General features: G+C 64.1%; 5 protein-coding genes across 6 annotated transcripts; 3 read left to right on the plus strand and 2 right to left on the minus strand.

Annotated features, from left to right (window-relative positions):
- Window positions 1-267: 267 nt before the first annotated feature.
- Window positions 268-1,821, plus strand: SPATA2L (spermatogenesis associated 2 like). Its single transcript, XM_074158156.1, has 2 exons — window positions 268-573; window positions 702-1,821. Exons 1-2 carry the CDS (start codon window positions 268-270, stop codon window positions 1,590-1,592), a joined length of 1,197 nt encoding a protein of 398 aa, XP_074014257.1. The 3' UTR covers window positions 1,593-1,821.
- A 293-nt stretch (window positions 1,822-2,114) lies between these two features.
- CDK10 (cyclin dependent kinase 10) lies at window positions 2,115-6,030 on the minus strand. Of its 2 annotated transcripts, XM_074158002.1 has the most exons (13): window positions 5,899-6,030; window positions 5,281-5,353; window positions 4,999-5,070; window positions 4,807-4,909; window positions 4,581-4,662; window positions 4,067-4,134; window positions 3,730-3,782; window positions 3,552-3,621; window positions 3,365-3,424; window positions 3,123-3,246; window positions 2,909-3,048; window positions 2,680-2,732; window positions 2,115-2,607 (listed from the first exon to the last, which is right to left on the minus strand). In XM_074158002.1, the coding sequence occupies exons 1-13, from the start codon at window positions 6,007-6,009 to the stop codon at window positions 2,504-2,506; spliced, it is 1,113 nt and encodes a 370-aa protein (XP_074014103.1). In that variant the 5' UTR covers window positions 6,010-6,030; the 3' UTR covers window positions 2,115-2,503. The 2 variants fall into 2 exon arrangements, with proteins under 2 accessions (XP_074014103.1, XP_074014102.1); XM_074158001.1 differs by lacking the exons at window positions 5,281-5,353; window positions 5,899-6,030 and having other exon boundaries at window positions 2,504-2,607; window positions 2,927-3,048; window positions 4,999-5,017.
- A 367-nt stretch (window positions 6,031-6,397) lies between these two features.
- Window positions 6,398-11,698, plus strand: CHMP1A (charged multivesicular body protein 1A). The gene is made up of 7 exons (XM_074158000.1): window positions 6,398-6,418; window positions 6,625-6,644; window positions 7,181-7,258; window positions 7,601-7,747; window positions 8,313-8,441; window positions 8,647-8,834; window positions 9,593-11,698. Exons 1-7 carry the CDS (start codon window positions 6,412-6,414, stop codon window positions 9,612-9,614), a joined length of 591 nt encoding a protein of 196 aa, XP_074014101.1. The 5' UTR covers window positions 6,398-6,411; the 3' UTR covers window positions 9,615-11,698.
- A 922-nt stretch (window positions 11,699-12,620) lies between these two features.
- Window positions 12,621-16,035, minus strand: DPEP1 (dipeptidase 1). The gene is made up of 10 exons (XM_074157976.1): window positions 15,914-16,035; window positions 14,754-14,886; window positions 14,529-14,661; window positions 14,288-14,438; window positions 14,087-14,156; window positions 13,708-13,884; window positions 13,544-13,628; window positions 13,388-13,463; window positions 13,076-13,211; window positions 12,621-12,791 (listed from the first exon to the last, which is right to left on the minus strand). The coding sequence occupies exons 1-10, from the start codon at window positions 16,033-16,035 to the stop codon at window positions 12,621-12,623; spliced, it is 1,254 nt and encodes a 417-aa protein (XP_074014077.1).
- Window positions 16,036-16,982: 947 nt separating this feature from the next.
- LOC141471513 (sulfotransferase 2B1-like) lies at window positions 16,983-19,655 on the plus strand. The gene is made up of 6 exons (XM_074158078.1): window positions 16,983-17,414; window positions 18,190-18,398; window positions 18,552-18,678; window positions 18,753-18,847; window positions 18,921-19,101; window positions 19,188-19,655. Exons 1-6 carry the CDS (start codon window positions 17,276-17,278, stop codon window positions 19,301-19,303), a joined length of 867 nt encoding a protein of 288 aa, XP_074014179.1. The 5' UTR covers window positions 16,983-17,275; the 3' UTR covers window positions 19,304-19,655.
- The last annotated feature ends 953 nt before the right edge of the window (window positions 19,656-20,608 follow it).

Below are 20,608 nucleotides of genomic sequence, written 5' to 3' on the forward strand. Positions count from 1 at the left end.
CCGGAGGGGTCCCCGGTGGGGCGCTGCTCCTCCCACCCGCTGGGGGGCGCTGTGTCGGCGCAGGCTCAAACCCGCCCCTTAGGGGGCGGGGCCTCGTGCGGGCCCCGCCTCTCCCGGAGACGTCACCGCCCGCGGTGGGCGTGGCGCGGGAAGCGGAAGCGGAGCCCGTACGGAGCGTGGGGCCGGGGGGAACCGGGCCCGGGGGAGCGGAGCGGGGCCGGGCCGGGCCGGGCCGGGCGACTCACCCCTCCGCCCCGCACCCCCAGGATGTGCGCGGGCTCGGCGCTGCGGGAGGAGTACCGGCGCTGCCTGGAGCGGGAGTTCCGCCGGGGCCGCGCCGGGGCCTGCTCCGACCCCTCCTTCGTGGAGAGGCTGCGGCAGCGGATGGGGCTGGAGCCGGCGCTGCTGGGGGCCCTGCAGGAGGACGGCCCGGCCCTGCTGGCCCGCGGGCTACGAGGCCGCCCCGACCCGGGCCCGGCGCTGCAGGGCCTGGCCGTTGCCTTCCAGTTGCTGGAGCTGGCGGCCGTCAACCTCTACCTCTTCCCCTGGCGCAGGGAGTTCGGCACCGTCCAGGTGAGCACCCGCGGCCCGGGATGCACCGGGGGAGGGCTGGGGGCGGTGGTGGGAGGGAACCCACTGGGGGTGAGTGTGTGTGTGTGTGTGTGTGTGTCTCCAACCGTGCCCTCCCACTCTCGTTGCAGACCTTCTCCGGCACGTATGTGCACTGGCTGCGCCCGGCGCTCCCCGAAGCCGACCTGCTGCGGAGCTTTGGCCGGCTGGGCTATGAACGGCGTGACCCGCACCGCCTGGTCATCTCCCGGCTACCCCCGGGGCCCGAGCTGGTTGCCACCGCCTGTGGCTTCTTCGCCTGCCGGTTGGAGTGCGAGATCCTGGCGGAGGTGGTGCGCCGGCTGCAGCCGCGCCGGCTGCGCCCCGAGGAGCTGCTGGAGGCACGGCGGCTGGCCGGGAAGGTGGAGGCCTGCGTGGAGATGCTGCAGCAGCGAGAGGCGGCTGCCGACTGCGGCGATGGCATGGATCTCTACCAGGAGATGCTGGCTGGCCCAGAGGACACGAGGCGAGAGGACGCAGCCACCCCAGTGCTTTGGAGGGACCCTGGTAGCCCACAGGGTGCTCAGGATGGGCCCAGGAGGGGCTGGGACCACTGCCGAGACAGCAAGAGCGGGCAGGAGCCAGTGCCCTCCACAAGCAACCCCAACCCAGACACTTCCTCCTCCTCTCGCTTCTTCCTGGAGGAAGAGCTCGGCGGGGCCAGCAGCCCACTCTCTGCTTTAGCCCTGGGGAGCGGAAGGCTGCAGGTGCCAGGGGAGCCCCAAGATTTGCCCCCTGCTGCCCCCCAGGAAGCCCCCGAGCTGCCCTGCTACCAGCTGCATTCCTGCCTGCACCGAGGCGGGCTGCCCTCGTACTGCTGCACGACCTGCCAGCAGCTCCACGCCAGCGCCTGCGCAGCCGGGCAGGCCTGCCGCAGCCGCCACCACGGGCAGGAGCTGCGCAGCGAGAGACAGCAGCGGCTCTGGCTGCAGCGGACAGAGGTGGACATGCTGCTGGCCGACGGCTCCAGCCCCAGGTCCTAGCACCCCTGAGGTTCTGCTCCTGGCTGCGCCTGTGCCCCTGCAGCTGGAAGGGAATGGGAACAGCCACAGCCAGCCCGAAGGACACTGAACTACCCCCGCCGGGGGGTAGCAGGACTTGTGCCATGCACTGCTTCTCCCCTGGGGTGGTAGGAGCTTGCTAGGCTCCTCCTGCTCCGGCCCCAGCATTCCTGCTGTAAACAGCTTGGTGTATCTCAGTAAATTGCGGCTGCCTGGCAGTGTGGTGGTCTGCTCCTGCCATGTTGGGGAGATGGCGGGGGGGGTGGAGGGGGCAGCAGACTGAGTGTGCCCAGTTCTGGGGAAAGGACAGGGCCTGCAGTGCGATCCGATGCCACACACCTCCCAGGAGAGGGGAGCCAGGCTCCACTAAAGGGCAGTTTTGGGAGGCAGAGCCCAGGGGTGTCCTTGGCCCTGGGGCTGGACATGTGGCACAAGGGAAGGAGAGCACGGCTGTAGCTTCTCCCAGCCCAGCTGGAGCCAAGGGACAAGGCAATTCACTCCCCACTGCTGCTGCTGGCAGATGCTTTTATTGACAGCAAAGCTGGGGTTACCCCACACAGCCAGCACCCTCCAAGAGCTGTCCCCCCTAGGACACGGCTGGTCCTGCCAGCACCCCGGCCTCTCCTGGGGGAATCCCATCTCTCCTTTCTCCTGCCCCCGGTGCTGCATCCGCACAGCCCCGCACTGGAACCTGCCCAGCTCCGGGGCAGCAGATGTGTATGGGGAGGCGGTTGCAGCGCTCCCCTGCTACAGCCGGGACATCCCCATGCCGGTATGGGGAAGTAAATTTGGGAGCCGTCGCACGAGGGGATGGAGCCCGGGTGCTGGTACTGTTCTGCTGAGGAAAGCCACCCTAGCTGGCGTGCACCATGCCTCCTCCTGTGGGCCGGGGCTCAGGGCTTGCTGCGCTTCGCCTGGCTCTCCGTCCCTGCACTGGTGGTGGCCGCCCGCTTGTTGCGGTGGTGGGGGAAGGTGGGCATGAGCTCCGGCTCACAGGCTGTGGGGCAGAGAGGGGGGTCAGTGGGCCCCCAGAGCACCCCAAACCCTGCCCCATGGTGGGTTTACTTACGCAGGGGCTTCTCCTTGAAGTAGGAGCTCTCCAGGCAGTCTTTTGCCGTTGCCCTGCAGGGATAAGGGGATGTAGCAGGCACCTCCCCAATGGCACTGACATGCCCCCAGCTCTGGGGACAACCCTGTCACGGGGGCAGCGTGACACAGGCAGCCCCCTCTGCAGGCAGGTTTCCTCCTCCCCTGCCCGCCCCATGTCCAGCCCATGCAGAGCTGCCAAAGGCTCTTACCGCTTCTTGGGATCGTACATGAAGAGGAAGTTGAGCAGCCGCAGACCAGCCTCCGACAGCCAGGGGAACTTGTGCTTGAGGTTGTTGTAGGGCTGCTTCCGCAGGGTGTACTGACTCACCAGGGGCAGCTTGGAGAAACCCTGAGGGGGGCAGAGCGTGAGGCGGAGACAGGGAGAGCAGACAGAGCAGGCAGCAAAGGAAGGACTGTTCTCACCGGCCAGATGTTTTCATTGGGTGTCCCCAGAAGCTGCACAATGAGGTCGATCTGGTGGATCTCAGAGGTGCCCGGCAGCAGTGGCTTGTGGGCCAGCAGCTCGGCAAGGATGCAGCCCATGGCCCTGCGGAGCAGAGGATGTGCAAGAGTCAGCATGGCAGGAGAAACCGCTCCGTTGACCCCCACTGCATTTTCAGCCCTCCAGACTGGCCAGCCTCAGCCCCTTCCTGCCCTCCCCTTACCACATGTCAATGCTGGTGGTCTGGGTTGTCATCCCCAGCAGCAGTTCGGGTGCTCGGTACCTGTGCAGGGGACAGCACCGTCTCAAGGGGTCTGTGGCAGAGCCAGCACTAAGGAAGCCCCCGCCACACTGCAAGGACTTGCCTGCATCACCCTGAGCCAGCACAGCCCCCCACACTGACCGCTCACCAGAGCGTGACGACTTTGGGGGTCATCGGCTTTGGTGGCATCCCATAGGAGCGTGCCAGTCCAAAATCGGCTGCAATAGAGACTTAAGATCAGGAGAGAGGCAAGCTCCTCGCTCCAACCGTATCACAGCATTGAGGGAGAGCTGCAGGCACATCGATGGTGGCTGCCAGGGGCTCACCTATCTTCACGCAGCCTTTGTCAGTCATGAGCAGGTTGGACACCTTCAGATCCCTGCCGAGGAACAGAGAGTGGCTGGTCAGCACCGTCCTTCAGGCAATGGCTCTTTCTGTACCTGTGCTCCCCCAGGGTTTGCAGGCAGCTGCAGAGCCCCAGAGCTGAGCAATAACAAGGGGAAGCGAATCCCATCATTCAGTGGCCTCCCCAGAGCTACTCCACACCATGCTCCTTGCTCGCAGGACATGGGCATAGGAGATGAAGAATCACACCACAATTTGTGGATCAAGAGTCTTCCTCCCATCAGCCCCTTCTCCCTGCCTCCATCCTGCTGTTCCCACCTGTGGATGATGTAGTTCTCATGAAGGTACTGCAGGCCCTTGAGGACTTGCAGGATGATACACTTCACCTGGAAACAGAGAACAGGAGCACCCACCTCTGTGAGAGCAGCACCAGCCAGGCAAACCCCCAGAGGTTAAACTCTCTTGGGTGCCCTGTGGTCTACCCTTTCTGTCACTGCTCTGCAGTGCGTCAGTCCCCATGTCCTCCCAGAGCAACTCTCAGGCCATCTGGTGGACACATTTTTTCCCAGCTCTGTTTCTGTGCCAGTTCACTCCAGCCCAAAACCCTGCCTTGAAAATCCCTGGAGTATTCTTCAAGAGCCAGCTAAGCCCAGGCTCCCCACATGGCTGAGGAACACAAGCTCAACCCGTGCTCCCCTAGCCCTGCTGAAGCCCAAAACAAGGTCCAGGGATTGCAGGGTCTGAGGAGTCCATGCTGGTGGCCAGCATGTTCTGGCTGGAGTGGCAGCACCCTGGCAGGGGTGACATACCTAAAGCTTAGCCCAACTTTTACCTGAGCCTCTGAAAAAGGTGTCTGCATGTTCTCGAGAAGGCTAGCTAGGTCCTGCTCGCAGTAGCCCATCACCAGGAAAATACTGTTGTAGACAAGACACAGTCAGGAGCTTCCCCTGGGACACCTCTCTGGTGTCCCAACACTCACAGCACACATCTATGCCATGAGGCAGCTCAAGGAAACAAGAAGAGTTGGAAATGCAGAGAGTGTAGGGGAAGACTCTCACCTCTCCAGATGATTCCCTACAACCACATCCTTCAGCTCCACAATATTGGGGTGCTGAAGCTGCAGGAGCAGGGTGATCTCCCGCAGGCTGCTGATGGGCATTCCTGCAGAAAGCAACAGCCGCACTGCAGGACTGCCTCAAGCAGGGGCCAGGGATGCTCCCACCCACCACTCGCCCCTGTTCCTCCATTACCATCTTTCTCGTTGTCCATCCGCACCTTCTTCAATGCTACAGTCTCATCTGTCACGGTGTCTCGGGCCCGGTCTGAAAGAGCAGCACAGGGCATGCAGTCAGCCCCAGAGATGACAAACACTGGTTTTATCGTGAGCCAGTAGGACCCCTGCACTAATGAACTTCCTCTCAGCCTTAGTCCCTGCCATGGCACCCCCCACCCCAATGTGCTCCTGCTGCCAGGATGCACCCAGGAACTGGCTCTGACCCAGGCTTGGACAGGACAGCCAGTGCCGCACTTACACACTATGCCGTAGGTGCCCTCTCCAATCCGATTCAGCTTCTCGAACTCCTTCACGCTCCTGCATCTTCCCAGCTGGAACCAAAGAGCCACATCAGAGGCAACCACAAGCTCTAGGGCAACCCCCGATGGTTTCTCACCAGCCTTCCCAGGGACACACGACCTCGATGGCAGACTAATGCCTTAAGCTACACCTCTCCCTCCCACCGGCCAGACGGCAGTGCTGCTCCGGTGCTTTTAGAGCAAGACAATGTTTCCAAAACACCACAGGCACGTCAGCTCAGCCGGCGACTGGGACAGAGACGGCTCCCTAGGCCCCTCCAGCCCCCAGCCCTGTGCCAGCACACCGTCCCTGCCACCACCCCCACCGAGGAACCTCCCTGTCCTCCACACAAGCTGCGGGCCGGGTCTGCAGACACCGCACACTGCCCAGCTCCCTCCCTGCCCCCAGCCCACCCGGGCAAGGGGGAAGCCTGCACGGCCGCCGCTCCCCCTCTGCAGGCCCTGGGCCCACCCACAACCCAGGGGCCCGAGGGCGCTGGGACCCTCTTCTCCTTTCCCAGCACCTCGGGGAGCCTAGGGACCGCGCTCCGCTCACCCACACGGCCACGGCCCCTCACCCGGTCGGCCGCCGGCACCTCAAAAAAGCCCTCGCCCCGGAGCCGCCGCAGCCGCAGCGGCTCCAGTTCCCCCTCGGCAGGGCCACCCTCCGCCATATCGGCCCCACGCATGCGCCGTGACGTCACGGCCCCACGCACGCGCCGCACTACCTGCCCACTGCGGGGGCGGGGGAGGGCGTTGTCTCGTACGCATGCGCAGTGTAGCCTTCACAGGTGACACGCATGCGCCGTGCCATCCATCTTCCCCGCAGACCACGCCCCCCCGCGCTGGACCCTGGCAACGGTTGCTAGGCTCAGCTCGGCGTGGGGCCTGGGGCCCACGGCGGCCCCTGTAGCTCCGCCCCCTTGTCGCCCCGCCCCTGTGTGCCCCCATCCCCGGTCTGGCCCCGCCCCCTCGCAACTGACACCCCCTCCACGTGACCTCCCAACCCCCGGGCGGTGCTCTCGCGAGAATCGGCGAGGGCGCACCTCGGAAGTGCCGGCAGTAGAACCCGGAAGCGGCGACGGGGCAGGATGGACGGTAAGAGCGGGCGGATGGGAAAGGAGGCTGCGCTGCCCCGGGCTTGGCGGAGAGGGGTTGTCCTGATGGTGGGGCTGGGGGTACAGCGAGGGTGGGGACACGCAGGGGCTGGGGGCCAGGACCTAGTCCTGGCCTCCCGCCCTGCCCCGCCCCCGGCATTATCCCTAGCGCACCATCCCTGAGGCCGCGCTTTCTTTCTCTTCCAGACACGCTCTTCCAGCTGAAGGTGAGGGTGGCGTTGGGTCCTCTACCTCCTCTCTCTCACGTATCTCCGCTCTTGCGGCCCGTCCCGGAGGGCTGGCGATGGCGTCCACCTCTCCGGGAGGAGCCTGGGGACCGTTCCACCCGCTGACTCGCGCCTCGTCGAGGCAGGAGGCCCTGGCCTGCAGAGATCCGCCTTCCAGGAGGCGCGGGGGTGCTGCTGCTCTCCCCTTCCCGGCCGCGGGAGCCCCGCCGATGCCGGCGGTTGCGGGAAGAGGGAGCCCTTTAGCCGGGTTTATCCTCCCGGGGCGCCGTTCCTGGGCTGTTCCTGGCGCTTCCCTTCTCAGAAGCAGGGAAAATGGACTTCCTGGTTTGCCGATGTGCTCTGGGAGACTCCGGTTCTCGGGGCATACCGTCTCCCCGGCTCTCTCTCGCGGCCAGAGGGTCGGGGCAGCCGTGGCTGGCGTCGCTGGGTGGGGGAGGCAGCTGGGGGCTTTGCTTGCCCTGGGCCCTGGTTTTGCACTGCCATGTCTTGGCACTAACCTGTTGCTTTCTCTGCAGTTCACAGCGAAGCAGCTGGAGAAACTTGCCAAAAAAGCTGAAAAAGACTCCAAGGCTGAGCAAGCCAAAGTCAAAAAGGTGGGTGTGAACTCACCCTGTGCCAGGCGGCTGTGGATCCTTCTGCTGTGTTGCTCCAAGGGACTGGGGAAAGGGGGAGGTTCCCCTCCCCAGGTCTCACTGCATGCGCCAGCTCGGCCTCCAAGTGTTTTGAGTCATAACCTCAGTTCTTGAATCTGCCGGGTGGATGCAGTGCATCCCTGCAATGCTGAGTGGGATTTAATTCCTGTTCGGGGACATGCTTAGCATTTTGAGGGTCCCAGGAGAGCTGTTTCCTGATGGAAACCTGTCAGAAACAGAGCATGCTTGTTTATAAATCTGTGGTGGATTCCCTGTGCAAGCGGTTGCCCTTTGCCCTTCCAGGCGCTTCAGCAGAAGAATGTGGAGTGTGCTCGTGTCTATGCAGAGAATGCCATCCGTAAGAAGAACGAGGGGCTTAACTGGCTTCGCATGTCTTCCCGGGTGGATGCGGTGGCCTCCAAGGTCCAGACAGCAGTGACGATGAAGGGGGTAAGAGCCTCTGTGTGTGGGTGTGGGGCTTTGAGAGCAGTCTATGCTCTGCAGAGAGTGAATGTTGGCTGTTCCTCTCATACTACCTCGAACCACCTTGGACTTCCCTGTGCTCGGTAAGAATCCCCCCAAGCTTTGTAGTTAGCTCAGACACCCCCTTGCTCCGGTGTAGCCTGTGCAGAGCCCATCTGGCATGGCCTCACAGTGGGGCTGCTTCACTGGAGGCTCGGATTAAATCCTTAATCCATGGCTGCAGAGAGGCAGAGGCTCGTGCCTGGAGCCTCTTGCCCCATGGCGTGTATGAGGGTGGTGGGCTGGGACCCGTCCTGCCAGGAGTGCTGCCCAAGGTCTTCAGTGACTGCCCATGGCTGGAGAAAGCCGCAGCCAGGCTGAACCTATGTAGAGCTGGCTGCAGCATCTGGTGGGCGGGCAGAGCCTGTCCTGCCTCATGGTGCTGCTGTGATCATCAGAAATTCTGGCTTCTCTCTTGCTGGCCTGGGTTTTACTCTCAGCAGTAATGTACCTTGCTTTTGGAGAGCATCGGTGAAGCAATCTCTTCTTGCAGGTGACGAAAAACATGGCCCAGGTGACCAAGGCCTTGGACAAGGCTCTGAGCTCCATGGACCTGCAGAAGGTGTCTGCAGTGATGGATAAATTTGAGCAGCAGGTTCAGAATTTGGATGTTCATACGTCGGTAAGTGCTGGTGGCCTCTGGTGGGTCTGGGAGGGCTGGGAGCTGCTGGGTTCGGCAGGGTGGGCTTGTCTTTGTGAACCGAAATGTGCTCAGAAGGGGTCTGGGGCAGAACCAGACTTTGCAACCCTTTGCCGTGGCCCTGCTCTGACTAAGGGGGCTGGTGGCTTTGGCTGTGGGGCAGGGTGACGGGCTGTCTCTGTCGCAGGTCATGGAGGACTCCATGAGCTCCGCTACCACGCTGACCACGCCGCAGGAGCAGGTGGACAGCCTCATCGTCCAGATCGCAGAGGAGAATGGCCTGGAGATCATGGACCAGCTCAACCAGCTCCCCGAGGGGGCTTCGGCAGTTGGGGAGAGCTCAGTCCGTACCCAGGAAGACCAGCTGTCGCGGAGGTTTGTTCTCTCCTGGGTCCTTTGCCTTGTCTCGAGGCAGTTTGAATCCTTCCCAGGGACCCCTCACCAGTACGAAGGAGTTAGCCCACCACGGCCGAGTGGGTGCTGAGCCCCCTGTCTGATGATCAGGCAAGCCAGAGCCCGGCAGCCCCCGTGGTACCCTGGGCAAGGCAGGCAAGGTGGCTGTTCAGGGCTTTGGGCCTGGGGACGGGGGTGGCTTCTGGCACTCAGCAGCGAGCTGTCATCGAGGAGGTGCGGAACAGTCTCCCCCTGCTCTGCACTCGCCCTCACGCAGCTGCTGCTGCTCCGGGAATGCTTGGCGCTGACCTTCAAACAGCTCCGGGAACAGGCTGTTTCCCTGGAACTGCCCCAGGAGAAGCTGATGAGCTTCCTCTCCCCAGTCCCTCCCTGCTGCTCTCCACGAAACTGCCACTGGGGTCCATCTGGGGACAGCCCCAAGGCTTCGGTGTGCTGCCGTGGGAGTTGGAGGTGGCCCTGGGAGAGGGACTAGGCAGGCCAGGCAGGGGTGAGGCACCCAGAAGAGAAGCCAGGAATCCCTCCTGCGCTGATGACAGATACTCCATGTTAACCCCAGGCAGCCGTGGCTGCGTGCTCCAGGGCAGGATTTCTTGCATTTCTGCCCCAGGAGGGAAGTTTCTGGGCAGAGACGTTCCCAGCACACACTGGCTGAAGGGTCCTGAGACATGGCCGTTTCCTGCTGCTCTCACGCCTGTTCCCTCTCGTGCTCTCCCTGTCAGGTTGGCTGCCTTGCGGAATTAAGGTCTCCTGTCACCCCTGTGGACTGCTGCCCTGCACTGGTGGTATGGCGTGTGGGGTGGAGGAACCCAGGACTCCTTCCCCACCTCTGCTACGTCCTTGCTGTGACCCACCGGCCAGGCGGAGTCGGCCGTCCCCTCCTCCAGCAGCACGTCCCCAGCCCTGCCTGCCTGCGTTTAGACTCTTCTTTTGGGGTGTGACGGTGACGACTTTTCCCAGAGCAGGCGGTGATCCTGGCAGGGGGTTTCTGAGCAGCGACGGCCTCTCTCTGGGCTCGAGGAATGCTTTGCTGGGTCTGATTTCAGGGTGTTTTTCATTTGAGGGTTGCTGCTCGTTTCTGGCAGCGTCCCAACGATGCAACGTCCCGCTCCTAATTTAACACTAAAGGAATCCTGGAGGCGGGTGGCTGTATCTTCTGGGGTGCTGCTCGCCTGACTCTTCTCCGTGCGTAGCACACTCTAGTTACCTGTTTCAGACGGGGTCTCCGAGCTGCGGGCTGTGTTTTCCTCAGGGCCCGCAGCAAGGAGCTGTTTACAAGGAGCAGGGAGATCCCCACGAGGCTGCCTTCCTCTCGCAGCGGTTTGGGAAGGGTTATTTTCCCAGCTGTGGTGTTTCTGGGAAGGTTAGTGCCTTGCAGGAAAGGGAGGTGATGCCGTGGCGTCTCTTCCCTCGCAGTGACCTTCCCGAGCCCTAGCTGGGTGCCCTGTTTGTAGACTTCACCTTACCCATCGCTAGCTCCTTGTCCTGCCGGGCCAAACCTCCCTGGAGCTCTGTAACACAAAGTGACCTTTGAAATGTTCATCCTGCCCGTGTGTGCATGCATGTAAATCCACGCATTCCACATCTCCAGCTACTGTGGTCTGGAAATGGTTATCCAGGCCCTGAGCTCCCATGTGGAACCAGTCACAGCCTGATGTCCAGCAGCTGGGAGTGGATTGCAGCAGCTTCCACCCCCAGGCTTGCAGCTGCGGTGGCCACAGCCTCGTCCCCAAATGTCCCCCAGCCGGATGGGTGTGACAGTAAATGCTAAACCATCCTGAGAGCATGTCTGCCTGTGCTGGCTGTGGCTCGTCCCCTGGATATCTGCTGCCATTTCCTCTCTGCTCCCCAGCTTGCTGCATCTGCTCCGTGCTGCTGCCTGCGGAGCATGGTACCGAGCTGGATGAGCGGGGGCTGCTTCTAGGGCACTGCCACGTCCCCTCTCCTCCCACTGCTCATGGGGAAACGTGGCAGCTTGTCCCTTGGAGCCTTCCTCTGGGGCTGAAGTTTTCGGTGCCCCTTCTCCATGACTCCCAGGCACTGCTGAGCTGCTGGATTGCTGGGAAGTTCACCAGGAAGGAAATGGAGTTTCCTTTGGCTTTCAGGAGGAGGAACTTTAACCTTCTCTGTGCAGGCTGCGTGCAGCCAGGGGTGGGCGGCTGGTCCCGCTGCAGTGGGGCAGCTCTGGTTCATCGCTTTTAAAGGGAATTTTAACACATGCACAGCTGCTGCTCTGGGCTGTGCCGAGAGGAGGGAAGGGCAGCATGGGGCAGAGAGGGAGGCAGCTCCTTCCCCCCCTTCCTTCCTCCTTCCCTGGAGCTGGCTGCCCTCCCAGGCTGCCTGTGTGGACGTGGGGCAGGACTCGCCGCGGGCCAGGGGCCATCTCCCCAGCACTTGCAACACAAACACTTTTCCCCGTCTTGATTATTTCTTCTGAGTTCAGTGGCCTTGGCAGTGTGTGTCTAGTGACCATCAGAGCCTTCTTCCCCGACACGTGCTGTGGTGGGGATGTGGGGTGGTGACCCAGGAGGATGAGGTGGCTTTGGGCTACAAAGTCACTTGCGCGTGGTGGAGCGTTGGATCTTGTGCCCCACTCCTGGGGGGCCAGGCAGCCTGGCCCTGCACGGGTGCCACCTGTGGGGCTGGGGGCCGGGACGTGCCCTGCAGCCCAGGGAGCCCCTGCCCCTGGAAATGCTCCTTTCAGTGTGACGTTTCCCTGTGGTTTCAGTTGTGTGGGTTTTTTTAAAGCTTGTCTCATTTGCCTTTTTCTTCTCCAACCTCATGTTGATTACCTTCTGCTATTTTAAATAAACAATCCCTGAACATCCATGGTGGTGTCTCCGGGGCTTCAGACACAAAGGTGGGGGGGATCTGTGGTCTCCTCTGCCTGTGGTGCAGCATGATGGCTGTGCCCTGTCCCCTGCCTGGAACAGAGGACCCTGTGCCATGGGGCTGAGGTGAGGAGGAGGAAGGGACTGGCAGCCTCCCTGCCTCCTCTTGCCCGGGAGAAGGGAAGCAGTCCCATTCCCTGGCCTTTGCTCATAAGCCCACGGAGGGAGCCCCGGTGTTTTCCACCCTGGTCGTGCCATCGGCACCTGCCGACAGCAGCTCCACCATCCCGGTGGGGACCGGCGCATCCCTTCTCCATGCTCATCCCTTCCCGGCTGGCAGACGGGGCTCTGTGCCTCAGCCAATTTGCGAATGCCACAGGAAGATGTCTCTCCTTCTCCTGTCTGTTTTCCTGGTGTCCAAAGCCGCCTCCGCTCAGGAGACAGGCTGTTCCCAAATGTGAGAGGAAATTGCTAAGAAGATAATTGAGTAACCAATTAATTAGCTAATGATTAATGTAAGCATCCTGCGGAGGCAGCCCTACAGCCACCCTGGCCGTGTGTTGCAGCGATGTGTCACTGCCGGTGTGGTGACAGCTTCTCAGTGCCCTGGTCTGGGCACCCACTGGGTCCCTACGCCTCTGCCCCACTGGGGCCGTGAAGCCAGGGTGGCCAGCAGGGTGTCGGTGTGGCTGGTGACCTGCTGGGGTGGCTCGTCACCTCCAGCCAGAAGCAGGGCAATGGTGCTGGCACAGACGCGCGCTGCCGGTGGTGCTTGAAGCACGGCTTTATTTTGCTCGCGGGGCTGGTGCGCAGGCGGAAAGGGGTAGCAGGGTTGGGCCCAGCCTGGTTGCCACCGGGCCAGCTGCTGGCATCCTGCTGGGCAGGGTGCTGGGGCTGCGGCAGGAGCCGGGGCCGGGTGCTAGGAGAGCAGGGAGAGGAGCAGGGCCAGTGCCAGCACCAAGGCTGCCGGGGGAAGCCGAGTTGTGCCAGCGCCGTTGGTGTATCCATAGGAGGTCCTGCAGGAGCCCTCCAGCTCCTCAAAGGCGATGGGTGTCTCTTGGGCAGCTGTGCCTTGCAGGGTCATCTTCACCTGCGATGGGGGACAGGGTGGGGTCCCGCAGCGAGGGGCAGTCCCCGTGCCCCATACAGTCCCCTGTCACCTTGCACATCCCCATGCCGCCATTCCCAAGCCTTGCACGTCCCCATGCCCCCTTTTATCCCCCTGCCCCATGTGTCACTGTGCCACCCCATGTCCCCATACATCACTGGGTGCCATACATCTTGATGTCTCACTGGTCTCTGCTGTCCCATGTGTCCCCATGCCTCCCTGTGCCTAGTGCACCCCATGCCTGGTGCTCCCTGTTCCCCACTCACCTCCTCCACCCTCCTGAAGACGCGGATCAGGTTTTCAGCCAGGGCCGCCCTCACCTCTGCCTCCGTCCAGTTCCTTGCCAGCAGCTCGGCCACCAGCGCCGGGTAGGTGGAGACATCCTCCAGGCCAGTGGGGAGCCTGTGCCACCCCACAGCTCGCAGCTGTGCCAGGGGCAGCTGAACCCAGCAGAACCCACCTCCCACACCACCCAGCTGCCCATGCAGGACATGGGGGAGACACACACACACCCCCCCGGCTGAGGACATGTCCTGCCCCACCAGCACAGCCCATCCTGTGCCTATCACCCACTTTACCTCGTGACACCATCATAGTCCCCACCAAAGCCGACATACTGGGCACCGGCCACCTTCTTCACATGGTCCATGTGATCTGTGGATGCAGAGGGGATGGGGTGAGAAAGGTGGGGGGGACACCGCCACCATCCCCATCTGCTCAGGTGACCTCCTCACTTGCAACGTCGGCCAGCGTGGCCGTGTCCTTGCATGTCACGTAGTCATTGTAGAAGTTGACCATCACCAGGCTGTCCTTGGAGGCCTGGGGGAGAAGTGGTCCTGAGCCCTGTGGGTCCCCAGCCAGCCCCCCTCCCTGCCCATGGCCATGCCCTGGTGCTCACCACCATCTTCAGCACGTCATCAGGCACGTTGCGGCGATTCTGGCAGAGCCTGTAGGCAGATGAGTGGCTGAAGATGACGGGGGCTTTGGAGAGGTTCAGCGCGACCTTCATGGTCTCCACTGACACATGGGCCAGGTCCACAATCATTCCCAGGCGGTTCATCTCCGCTAGCACTGTCTGCAGGGACAGGGATGGGGACAAGGCAGGTGAGGGGTACGTAAGGGGTCATGGCAGCCCTGCATGGGGGGACACTGTACACCCAGGGTACCCAGTGCTCGGCTTAACAACCCAGTGTGGGGCTGGTGGGTGCTGGTACCATGTCCCCCCCTGGCCCCAGCCACTCCTCCCAGGCACCACCACCAACCCTGTCCCTGCTCACCTTCCCAAAGGGCGAGAGGCCATGGTGCAGAGGCTGCTCGTCCCCAGTGTCCACCAGCCAGTTGTCAGCCCTGTGGAGAGGGGAGAGCATCAGGGCAGACCCCCAGCCACACACCCCCTGCTCGGCCACACACCCTGTCCCCCCCCATGCTGGCCATGTCACCCTATCCCTGCCCTCGTGCCCCCCCCCAGGGGCTGCTACCAGGGGGTGTTGCAGCTGTGGGTGAGGGTCATGTAGCGGACGCCCAGGCGGTAGAAGGTGCGCAGGACACCCAGGCTGCTGTCGATGGAGTGGCCACCCTCCACTCCGATGAGGCTGGCCACCTTGTTGTCCTGGAAAGCCTGCTGGATGCCTGCGGGAGGATGGGGGGCATCAGCCAGGTTGGTCACCGGGGCACCCACGGCCCTCTGGACACCTGTATCCTGGCCCTGCGCCCCCTCACCGGCGCTGTCGACGACGCAGGAGAAGGTCTCGGGGTAGAGCTCACACATGCGGTGCACCACGTCGATCTGCTCCAGCGTGCGCTTCACCGCATCCTTGTTCTGCGTGTCGCAGGGCACATACGCCGACCAGAACTGCCCGTGATGGCACTCGGTGAGCACCAGGAGACTGGGCACATGCCCACTGCCACCCACCCCTGGTGCCCCCACCCGCCTCGCTGTCCCACCTGCCCGCCCACGTGCCCCTGGCGCAGTTTGGGGATGTTGGTGTGGGTGCCGTTCAGCGTCGTGAGGTTGGCTTCCGGCAACTCCAGCTGGTTGTTGAACCTCTTGAGGAGCTGCCAGGGCAGGTCGTTGTGCCTGGGCGGGGGAGAGAACGGGAATGAGGGGCTGTCTGCCCGCCTGCCCGTCTGTCCAGCCAGCCTCCTGGCTGCCCATCTCCCTGTCTGTCTGCCCACCCGTTCCCACTCATCTGTCCATCCTTCCATCTGTCCACTCGTCATCCATTCACCCACCCACCAGTCCATCTGCCCACCCATCTGTGCTCTCTGCCAAGAGCCACCCAAATGCCTCCGGCCAGGAGCCATGGACAGGTCACTCCCAGGGGACAGCCCCATGCGGGACTCCCTTTGCCAGCTGGTGGGGAGATGGGGGGAGGCTGGGGGAGCCTTCTGTGCACCCCTCCACCCACCATCCCCACTCAGCCCTCACACACTGGGGAGCCAGCCCAGCATCCCTCTGACAGGGACGTCACTGTCACCGCTGTGGGGACGTCACTACCACGCAGTGCCCCACACCCAACAGTATCACTGGGGAAGTGCTGGGGGCCAGACGCATGGGTCGGCTCCCACTTCTCCCCTCCTGCGCCACTGTCCCCACATCTTCTGGCTTCCCTCCACCCTGCACCCACTTCCAGTGGCTGCCCCGCGCCAGGCTGCTGTGGCACAGGGCTGGTGCCACGGGGGACCCTGCGGAGGACCCGAGCCTCCTGAGGGTCCTGGCATGAGACCAGGGATGTCCCTTAGGACATGACCCGTTTGCCCCAAGTGGGGACTTCCCTTGGGGCAGCCTGGCCCCTGGCTTCCCGGCACCCTGCCTGCTCCCGGCCAAGCTGCACCACCGGGGATCCCCCCAGCTGCACGGCCCTGGGGTGTCCGGCCCTGGGGATCCCCCAGGAGATCTGTCCCCACACAGCCCTGGGGTATCCAGCATGGGGATCCCCCAGGAGATCTGTCCCCACACAGCCCTGGGGTGCCCGGCAGGGGGATCCCCCAGCAAGGGCTGTCCCTGATGGGGTTTTCTGGCCAGGGTTTTTCTCAGGGTGCCGAGAGCCGCAGCCCTGCCGGGGTGATTGGTCGCGCCACGAGGCCAGGCAACCTTTGCTCACCCGTCGATGACCGGCGTGGTCGTCATGATGCGTTCAGCCTCCTCCCGGTGATGCTGCCCGGCGCAGGGCAGCAGCAGGCGTAGCACCAGCGCCAGCACCAGCACCATGCTCCCGCCTGGCATCTTCGCCCCCTCGGTGCCTCTGGGGGATGAGCCGGGGTTACCTGCTGCCACCGGGATCCTGCTGAGCGCATGGACCGGGACGGCTGCCCCGGCTCACTGTCCATCCCCTCCCGCAGTAAATAAATAACCAGGAGCCGCAGCCGTAACCCCACCCTGCCTGCCCTGCACCCCAGCTCTGGCAGCGCCCGGGTACAGCGGGCACCATGGCGGCAGCCTCCCCCAGCCCGGCCCCGGGTGGCAGGGCTGTGCCGGGGCCTCTCCGCATAGCTGCGGTGACGCTCCCGGCCCCTCTAATGCAGCCCAGATTTTCTTTTGCTGGGAAAGCGCCGGTCCCATCCCCGCCTTGGCCTCCCCAGCGCCGGCACCCGCCGGCACCCACCGGCACCCACCGGCACCCCCAGCCCAGTGCTGGCACCGCCATCACCCCCACTGCCGACAGGCAGGGTCCGGCACCCCTGTCCCTCGCTCACCCCGGCCCCGGGACGCTCGGGCAGCTGCTGCCTGCGACGACTGTGAATTATATTTTCTGGCTTGCGTGCTGGCGGCGGAGCTGGGACGGACGCTGGCCACCCCAGATGGCGTCGGGCTCTGGGGAGCGGCCGAGTGCCGGCATACCCTGCGGCTCTGTGGTGAGGCCGTCCCGCCATGGAGGGGGTGGGGGGCAGCAGATGGGGTGGTACGGCTCTCGCGTGGGGCTGCCGATGGTGTCCCCATGTGTGGCAGGCTCCCCCTGCCCCGCGGTCCTGCTGCAGCATCGTGTGAGGGGAAACTGAGGCACCCTTCGGTCCTGTGGCCAAGTGCTTGCGGTAGGGGAAGCCCATCTGGGGCTGGTGGTGGCCACAGGGGCCGGTGGTGGCTGCGGTGTCGTGAGCAGCAAGAGGCACCGTGGGGCTGCTGGGAATGGCACGGAGCCACATGGAGATGGCCAGCCGCACTCCTCGTCCCGGGGTGCACCGGGGCAGGAATCCCTTCCTCCGGAACGGTGCTGGCCATGGGGACCCCGGCCATAGGGCACGGTGTGGGGCTGATCACTGTCCCGCCCTGGGGCTGCCCCCAGCCTGGGGCTGTCCTGCAGCCCCCCAGCCCCACAGGCAGCGCTCTCCCAGCGATGGCCCCAGCTGGATCACCGATTCCCCAGCAGGAATGTGCCGGGGGAGCCCGGCCCCCTCACGCCTGGACGGCTTCCTCTTTTCCAGCTATTTAAGGGCGGTTGCGGCGCGTCCCCTGCAGTGGCCGGGCCATGGAGCGGATGGAGGTGACCGAGACCTTTGCTGGCATCTCTCTGCCCGGCCACCTCCACACCCAGGAGTCTCTCAGCTTCGCCACCACCTTCCAATTCCGCCCCACCGATGTGGTCATCGCCACCTACCCCAAATCAGGTGAGGGTCAGCAGGGTGGGGGGCAGGTGGGGTGCCGGGGGGGGAGAGGAGCGTCCCAGAGGGATGGGGCGGGGACTCATGTGGGTGGTGGGGTCAATGGGGGAGCACTGGGGACCATCAGGCTGTGAGTGGGGGGGGCACGGGCAGGCTCTGCCACGCAGCCCCCAGCTCTCCGGCAGGACTGGGAGCTGCCTGCGTGGCTGGGAGGTGGCCGGGCTCGGGGCCAGCTGCTCCCTGGGCAGGCCCCCCCCCCCGCCCGGTCCCCACAGCCCAGTGGCCACTGGCCCCTCCGGGCACGGCACAGGGGAACCCGGCCCCAGCCATTGGCTCCCACCCCACCCAAAACCCCTGCCCTGAGGGTGGGGGGCAGCTGCTCCCACAGCCTCCCCTGCCCCAGCCACGTCCCGTCCCCAGCCCCAGACTGGTGTGACTGGTGGAGGCTCTGGGGGGTCCCACACGGTGCTGCAGACCAGCTGCTGCCCTGTGCCACATAATGCCGTGCCGAGCCATGCCACGCTGAGCCATGCTGCGCCGAGCTATTCAATGACGTGCTGTGCCAATCTGTCCCACGCCATGCCGTGCTGTACGATGGCATGCCATGCTGCACCGTGCCATGCCATGCTGTGCCGTGGGGTACCGTGCCATGCTGTGCCACGCTATGCCATACTCTACCCTGATGTGCCATGCCATGCTGTGCCGTGCCATGCTGTGCCATGCCCCGTGCCGTGCCATGCGCCATGCAGGGCTGGCACTGCCCTGACAGCCACCTCCCCAGGCACCACCTGGATGCAGGAGATCCTGACGCTGATGTTCAGCCATGGGGACGTCCTGCCGGCCAAGACCATCCCCAACTGGGAGCGGGCACCCTGGTTGGAGCAGATATACTTCAGGGATGCACTGCAGGACACGGCCGCCCGCCGGCTCATCACCACCCACCTGCCTGCCCGCGTCCTGGCCCCTGCCCTGCAGCAGAGCAAGGCCAAGGTGAGGGGGGGCCCGGGACGGTCCAGGGGGGGCCCCACAGGGACATGCTGTGCTCATGGGGCTTCCCGCAGCCAGGGTGATTGCCAGGGGCTTTCTAAGTGAGGTGGAGCGGAATGTCCCCTGGCTGTGGCACTGACACTGTCCCCCTGCAAGGTGATCTACGTGGCCAGGAACCCCAAGGACGTTGCTGTCTCCTTCTACCACTTCCACCGCCTGGCCAAGTTCCTGCCTGACCCCGGCTCCTTCGACACCTTCCTCACGCAGTTCCTCGAGGGCACGGGTAAGGGTTGGGGGTTCCTGGGGTGCCTGGGCTCAGCCACAAGTCCCCCCCCGTAACCCCCTGCCTCCTCCCAGTGCACTACGGCTCCTGGTTTGACCACGTCAAGGGCTGGCTGGGCCAGAGGCAACACCTGGACATTTTCTACGTCACCTACGAGGAGCTGCACCAGGTGAGACCCAGCATGTCCCCATCCCCATCTGTCCCCACTGGCTGCCCCGGGCTGACCGTCCCCTCCACCACAGGACCTGCGTGGCACGGCACAGCGGCTTGGTGCCTTCCTGGGCTGCCCGCTGGCACCGGAGACACTGGGAGCCCTGGAGGAGCACTGCAGCTTCGTCGCCATGCGGGACAACACCATGGCCAACTACTCCCTCATCCCCTCCGAAATCATGGACCACAGCCAGGGATGCTTCATGAGGAAAGGTATGAGGGGGACAGGGTGGGGAGGACACAGGGGGTGCCGGCCTCGGCTGCAGCTCCCCTGTCACCCTGTCCCCTCCATCCCACAGGCGTGGTGGGGGACTGGCGCGACCACTTCTCCCCCCTGCAAAATGCCCTCTTCAACCACCTCTACCAGGAGGAGATGGGTGACTCGGAGCTGCCCACGCGCTGGCCCATGGCCTGAGAAGTGGCGTTTGGCCCTGACACTGCACAACATGACTGCCCTGCTGCCTGCCAAACCCCGCTGAGTGTGGGGGGCACCCTGCATGGGGACCCCCCAGCACCCCCATAACTTATACACCCCCACGCATCGCCCTGGGGGTCGGGGCTGCAGCGGAGCTGTGGGTCTGGTGTGTGTGTGTGGGGGAAGGTCTGGCTACATGAGAACCCCCCGGGGATGGAGGGGCTTTTCCTGCCAGACATTGCAGCCATCCCCGTGGCCTTCCTTCCCCTGGGGCGAGGGCGCGTGGCCGTGACCCCCCCCCGCTTCCACCCAGCCTGCCCTGGGGAAATAAATATTTATTGCTGTTCCCAGCCAGGCAGCTGTTCCCGTGGGTGTGGGGTGGGAAGCGATGGGCTGGTGGCGCCAGCAGCAGGAAGCGCTCGGCATTATCAGGGGCCCCATCAGGGTGGGGACCCATCTCTGGGGACCTTATCTTTGGGGGGGCGGGGGAGGAGGGGCAATGGCCGGGTGGACAGTGCAGGGGGCTGTGGCCGGTTGCCAGGCCGTGTGGTGGAGTCACGGCACCGGTGTTTGCTGGTGGAGCCCATGGCAAAGAGCTGGCTCCTTCATCAAGGATCTTCATCATCCCTCCCAAATGCAACCTCCTCCAGCTACCTTCTCCCTCCACCCTGCCCCATTGCACACCTCATGATGCTTTGGAGGGGCCCCAGTGCCCTGACCAGCCTGGCTGGATGCCCCCCTGGCCATCTCCCCTCCTGGGGTATTTGCACCCAAAGGACTGTGCCCACCACCCCCTATTCCCCCCTCAGCACCCTGGGGTGCCCCAGGCAGGCAGCACCCTGAGCACCCCCCGCCCCTGTCCTGACGTGCTCCACGGAATTGCTGTATCAGACCACTTGGGAAGCACAGGCACCGTCAATGATTAACCCTTGGCTTAATCAGCCGGCACCTGCCAGGTCAGTGTGGCACACTGCTGGGGCAGGGGCTGGCAAGGGCTTGGCCCCAGCATGAGCAGGACCCCTTGCCAGGGCTGACTGAGCAGGGGGCAGGTGGCAGGACCCTCCATGGGGATGCTGGCACTGTGGCCCAGTGACACTGGGTCCCTGCCTGCCCTGCCGCTGCTCCCCAGCCCAGCTGCCCCTCCGGTGGGTGCAGCCCAACTCGGTGACAATGGGCACCCCCAGCCCCACGGGGTCTGTCTGCACCTGCCGTCGCGGCAGCCAGCCAGCCCCATGGAGCAGGGTGCCATGGCAGACCCCTGCCCGCACCGAGGGCCGGCTGCATCCGCAGGCTCGTCAGGCGCTG

Source organism: Numenius arquata, chromosome 13, assembly GCF_964106895.1.
Source record: "Numenius arquata chromosome 13, bNumArq3.hap1.1, whole genome shotgun sequence".
Taxonomy (NCBI): Eukaryota; Metazoa; Chordata; class Aves; order Charadriiformes; family Scolopacidae; genus Numenius; species Numenius arquata.

Excerpts from the sequence above, each read along its gene's own strand:
- CDK10 (XM_074158002.1), bottom strand. The coding sequence starts at position 6,009 with ATGCGTGGGGCCGATATGGCGGAGGGTGGCCCTGCCGAGGGGGAACTG. Across the intron at positions 3,622-3,729 it reads CAAAGGCTGCGTGAAGATAG|CCGATTTTGGACTGGCACGC; the intron begins GTGAGCCCCTGG and ends TCTCTATTGCAG. Across the intron at positions 2,733-2,908 it reads ATGTACGATCCCAAGAAGCG|GGCAACGGCAAAAGACTGCC; the intron begins GTAAGAGCCTTT and ends TTATCCCTGCAG.
- SPATA2L (XM_074158156.1), top strand. The coding sequence starts at position 268 with ATGTGCGCGGGCTCGGCGCTGCGGGAGGAGTACCGGCGCTGCCTGGAG. Across the intron at positions 574-701 it reads GGGAGTTCGGCACCGTCCAG|ACCTTCTCCGGCACGTATGT; the intron begins GTGAGCACCCGC and ends CTCTCGTTGCAG.
- LOC141471513 (XM_074158078.1), top strand. The coding sequence starts at position 17,276 with ATGGAGCGGATGGAGGTGACCGAGACCTTTGCTGGCATCTCTCTGCCC. Across the intron at positions 18,679-18,752 it reads GCAGTTCCTCGAGGGCACGG|TGCACTACGGCTCCTGGTTT; the intron begins GTAAGGGTTGGG and ends GCCTCCTCCCAG. Across the intron at positions 18,848-18,920 it reads CCTACGAGGAGCTGCACCAG|GACCTGCGTGGCACGGCACA; the intron begins GTGAGACCCAGC and ends CCTCCACCACAG.
- DPEP1 (XM_074157976.1), bottom strand. The coding sequence starts at position 16,035 with ATGCCAGGCGGGAGCATGGTGCTGGTGCTGGCGCTGGTGCTACGCCTG. Across the intron at positions 14,439-14,528 it reads CTGCGTCGTCGACAGCGCCG|GCATCCAGCAGGCTTTCCAG; the intron begins GTGAGGGGGCGC and ends ATCCTCCCGCAG. Across the intron at positions 13,212-13,387 it reads GACTATGATGGTGTCACGAG|GCTCCCCACTGGCCTGGAGG; the intron begins GTAAAGTGGGTG and ends GGGGTGGCACAG.
- CHMP1A (XM_074158000.1), top strand. Across the intron at positions 6,645-7,180 it reads ACACGCTCTTCCAGCTGAAG|TTCACAGCGAAGCAGCTGGA; the intron begins GTGAGGGTGGCG and ends CTTTCTCTGCAG. Across the intron at positions 7,259-7,600 it reads AGCAAGCCAAAGTCAAAAAG|GCGCTTCAGCAGAAGAATGT; the intron begins GTGGGTGTGAAC and ends TTGCCCTTCCAG.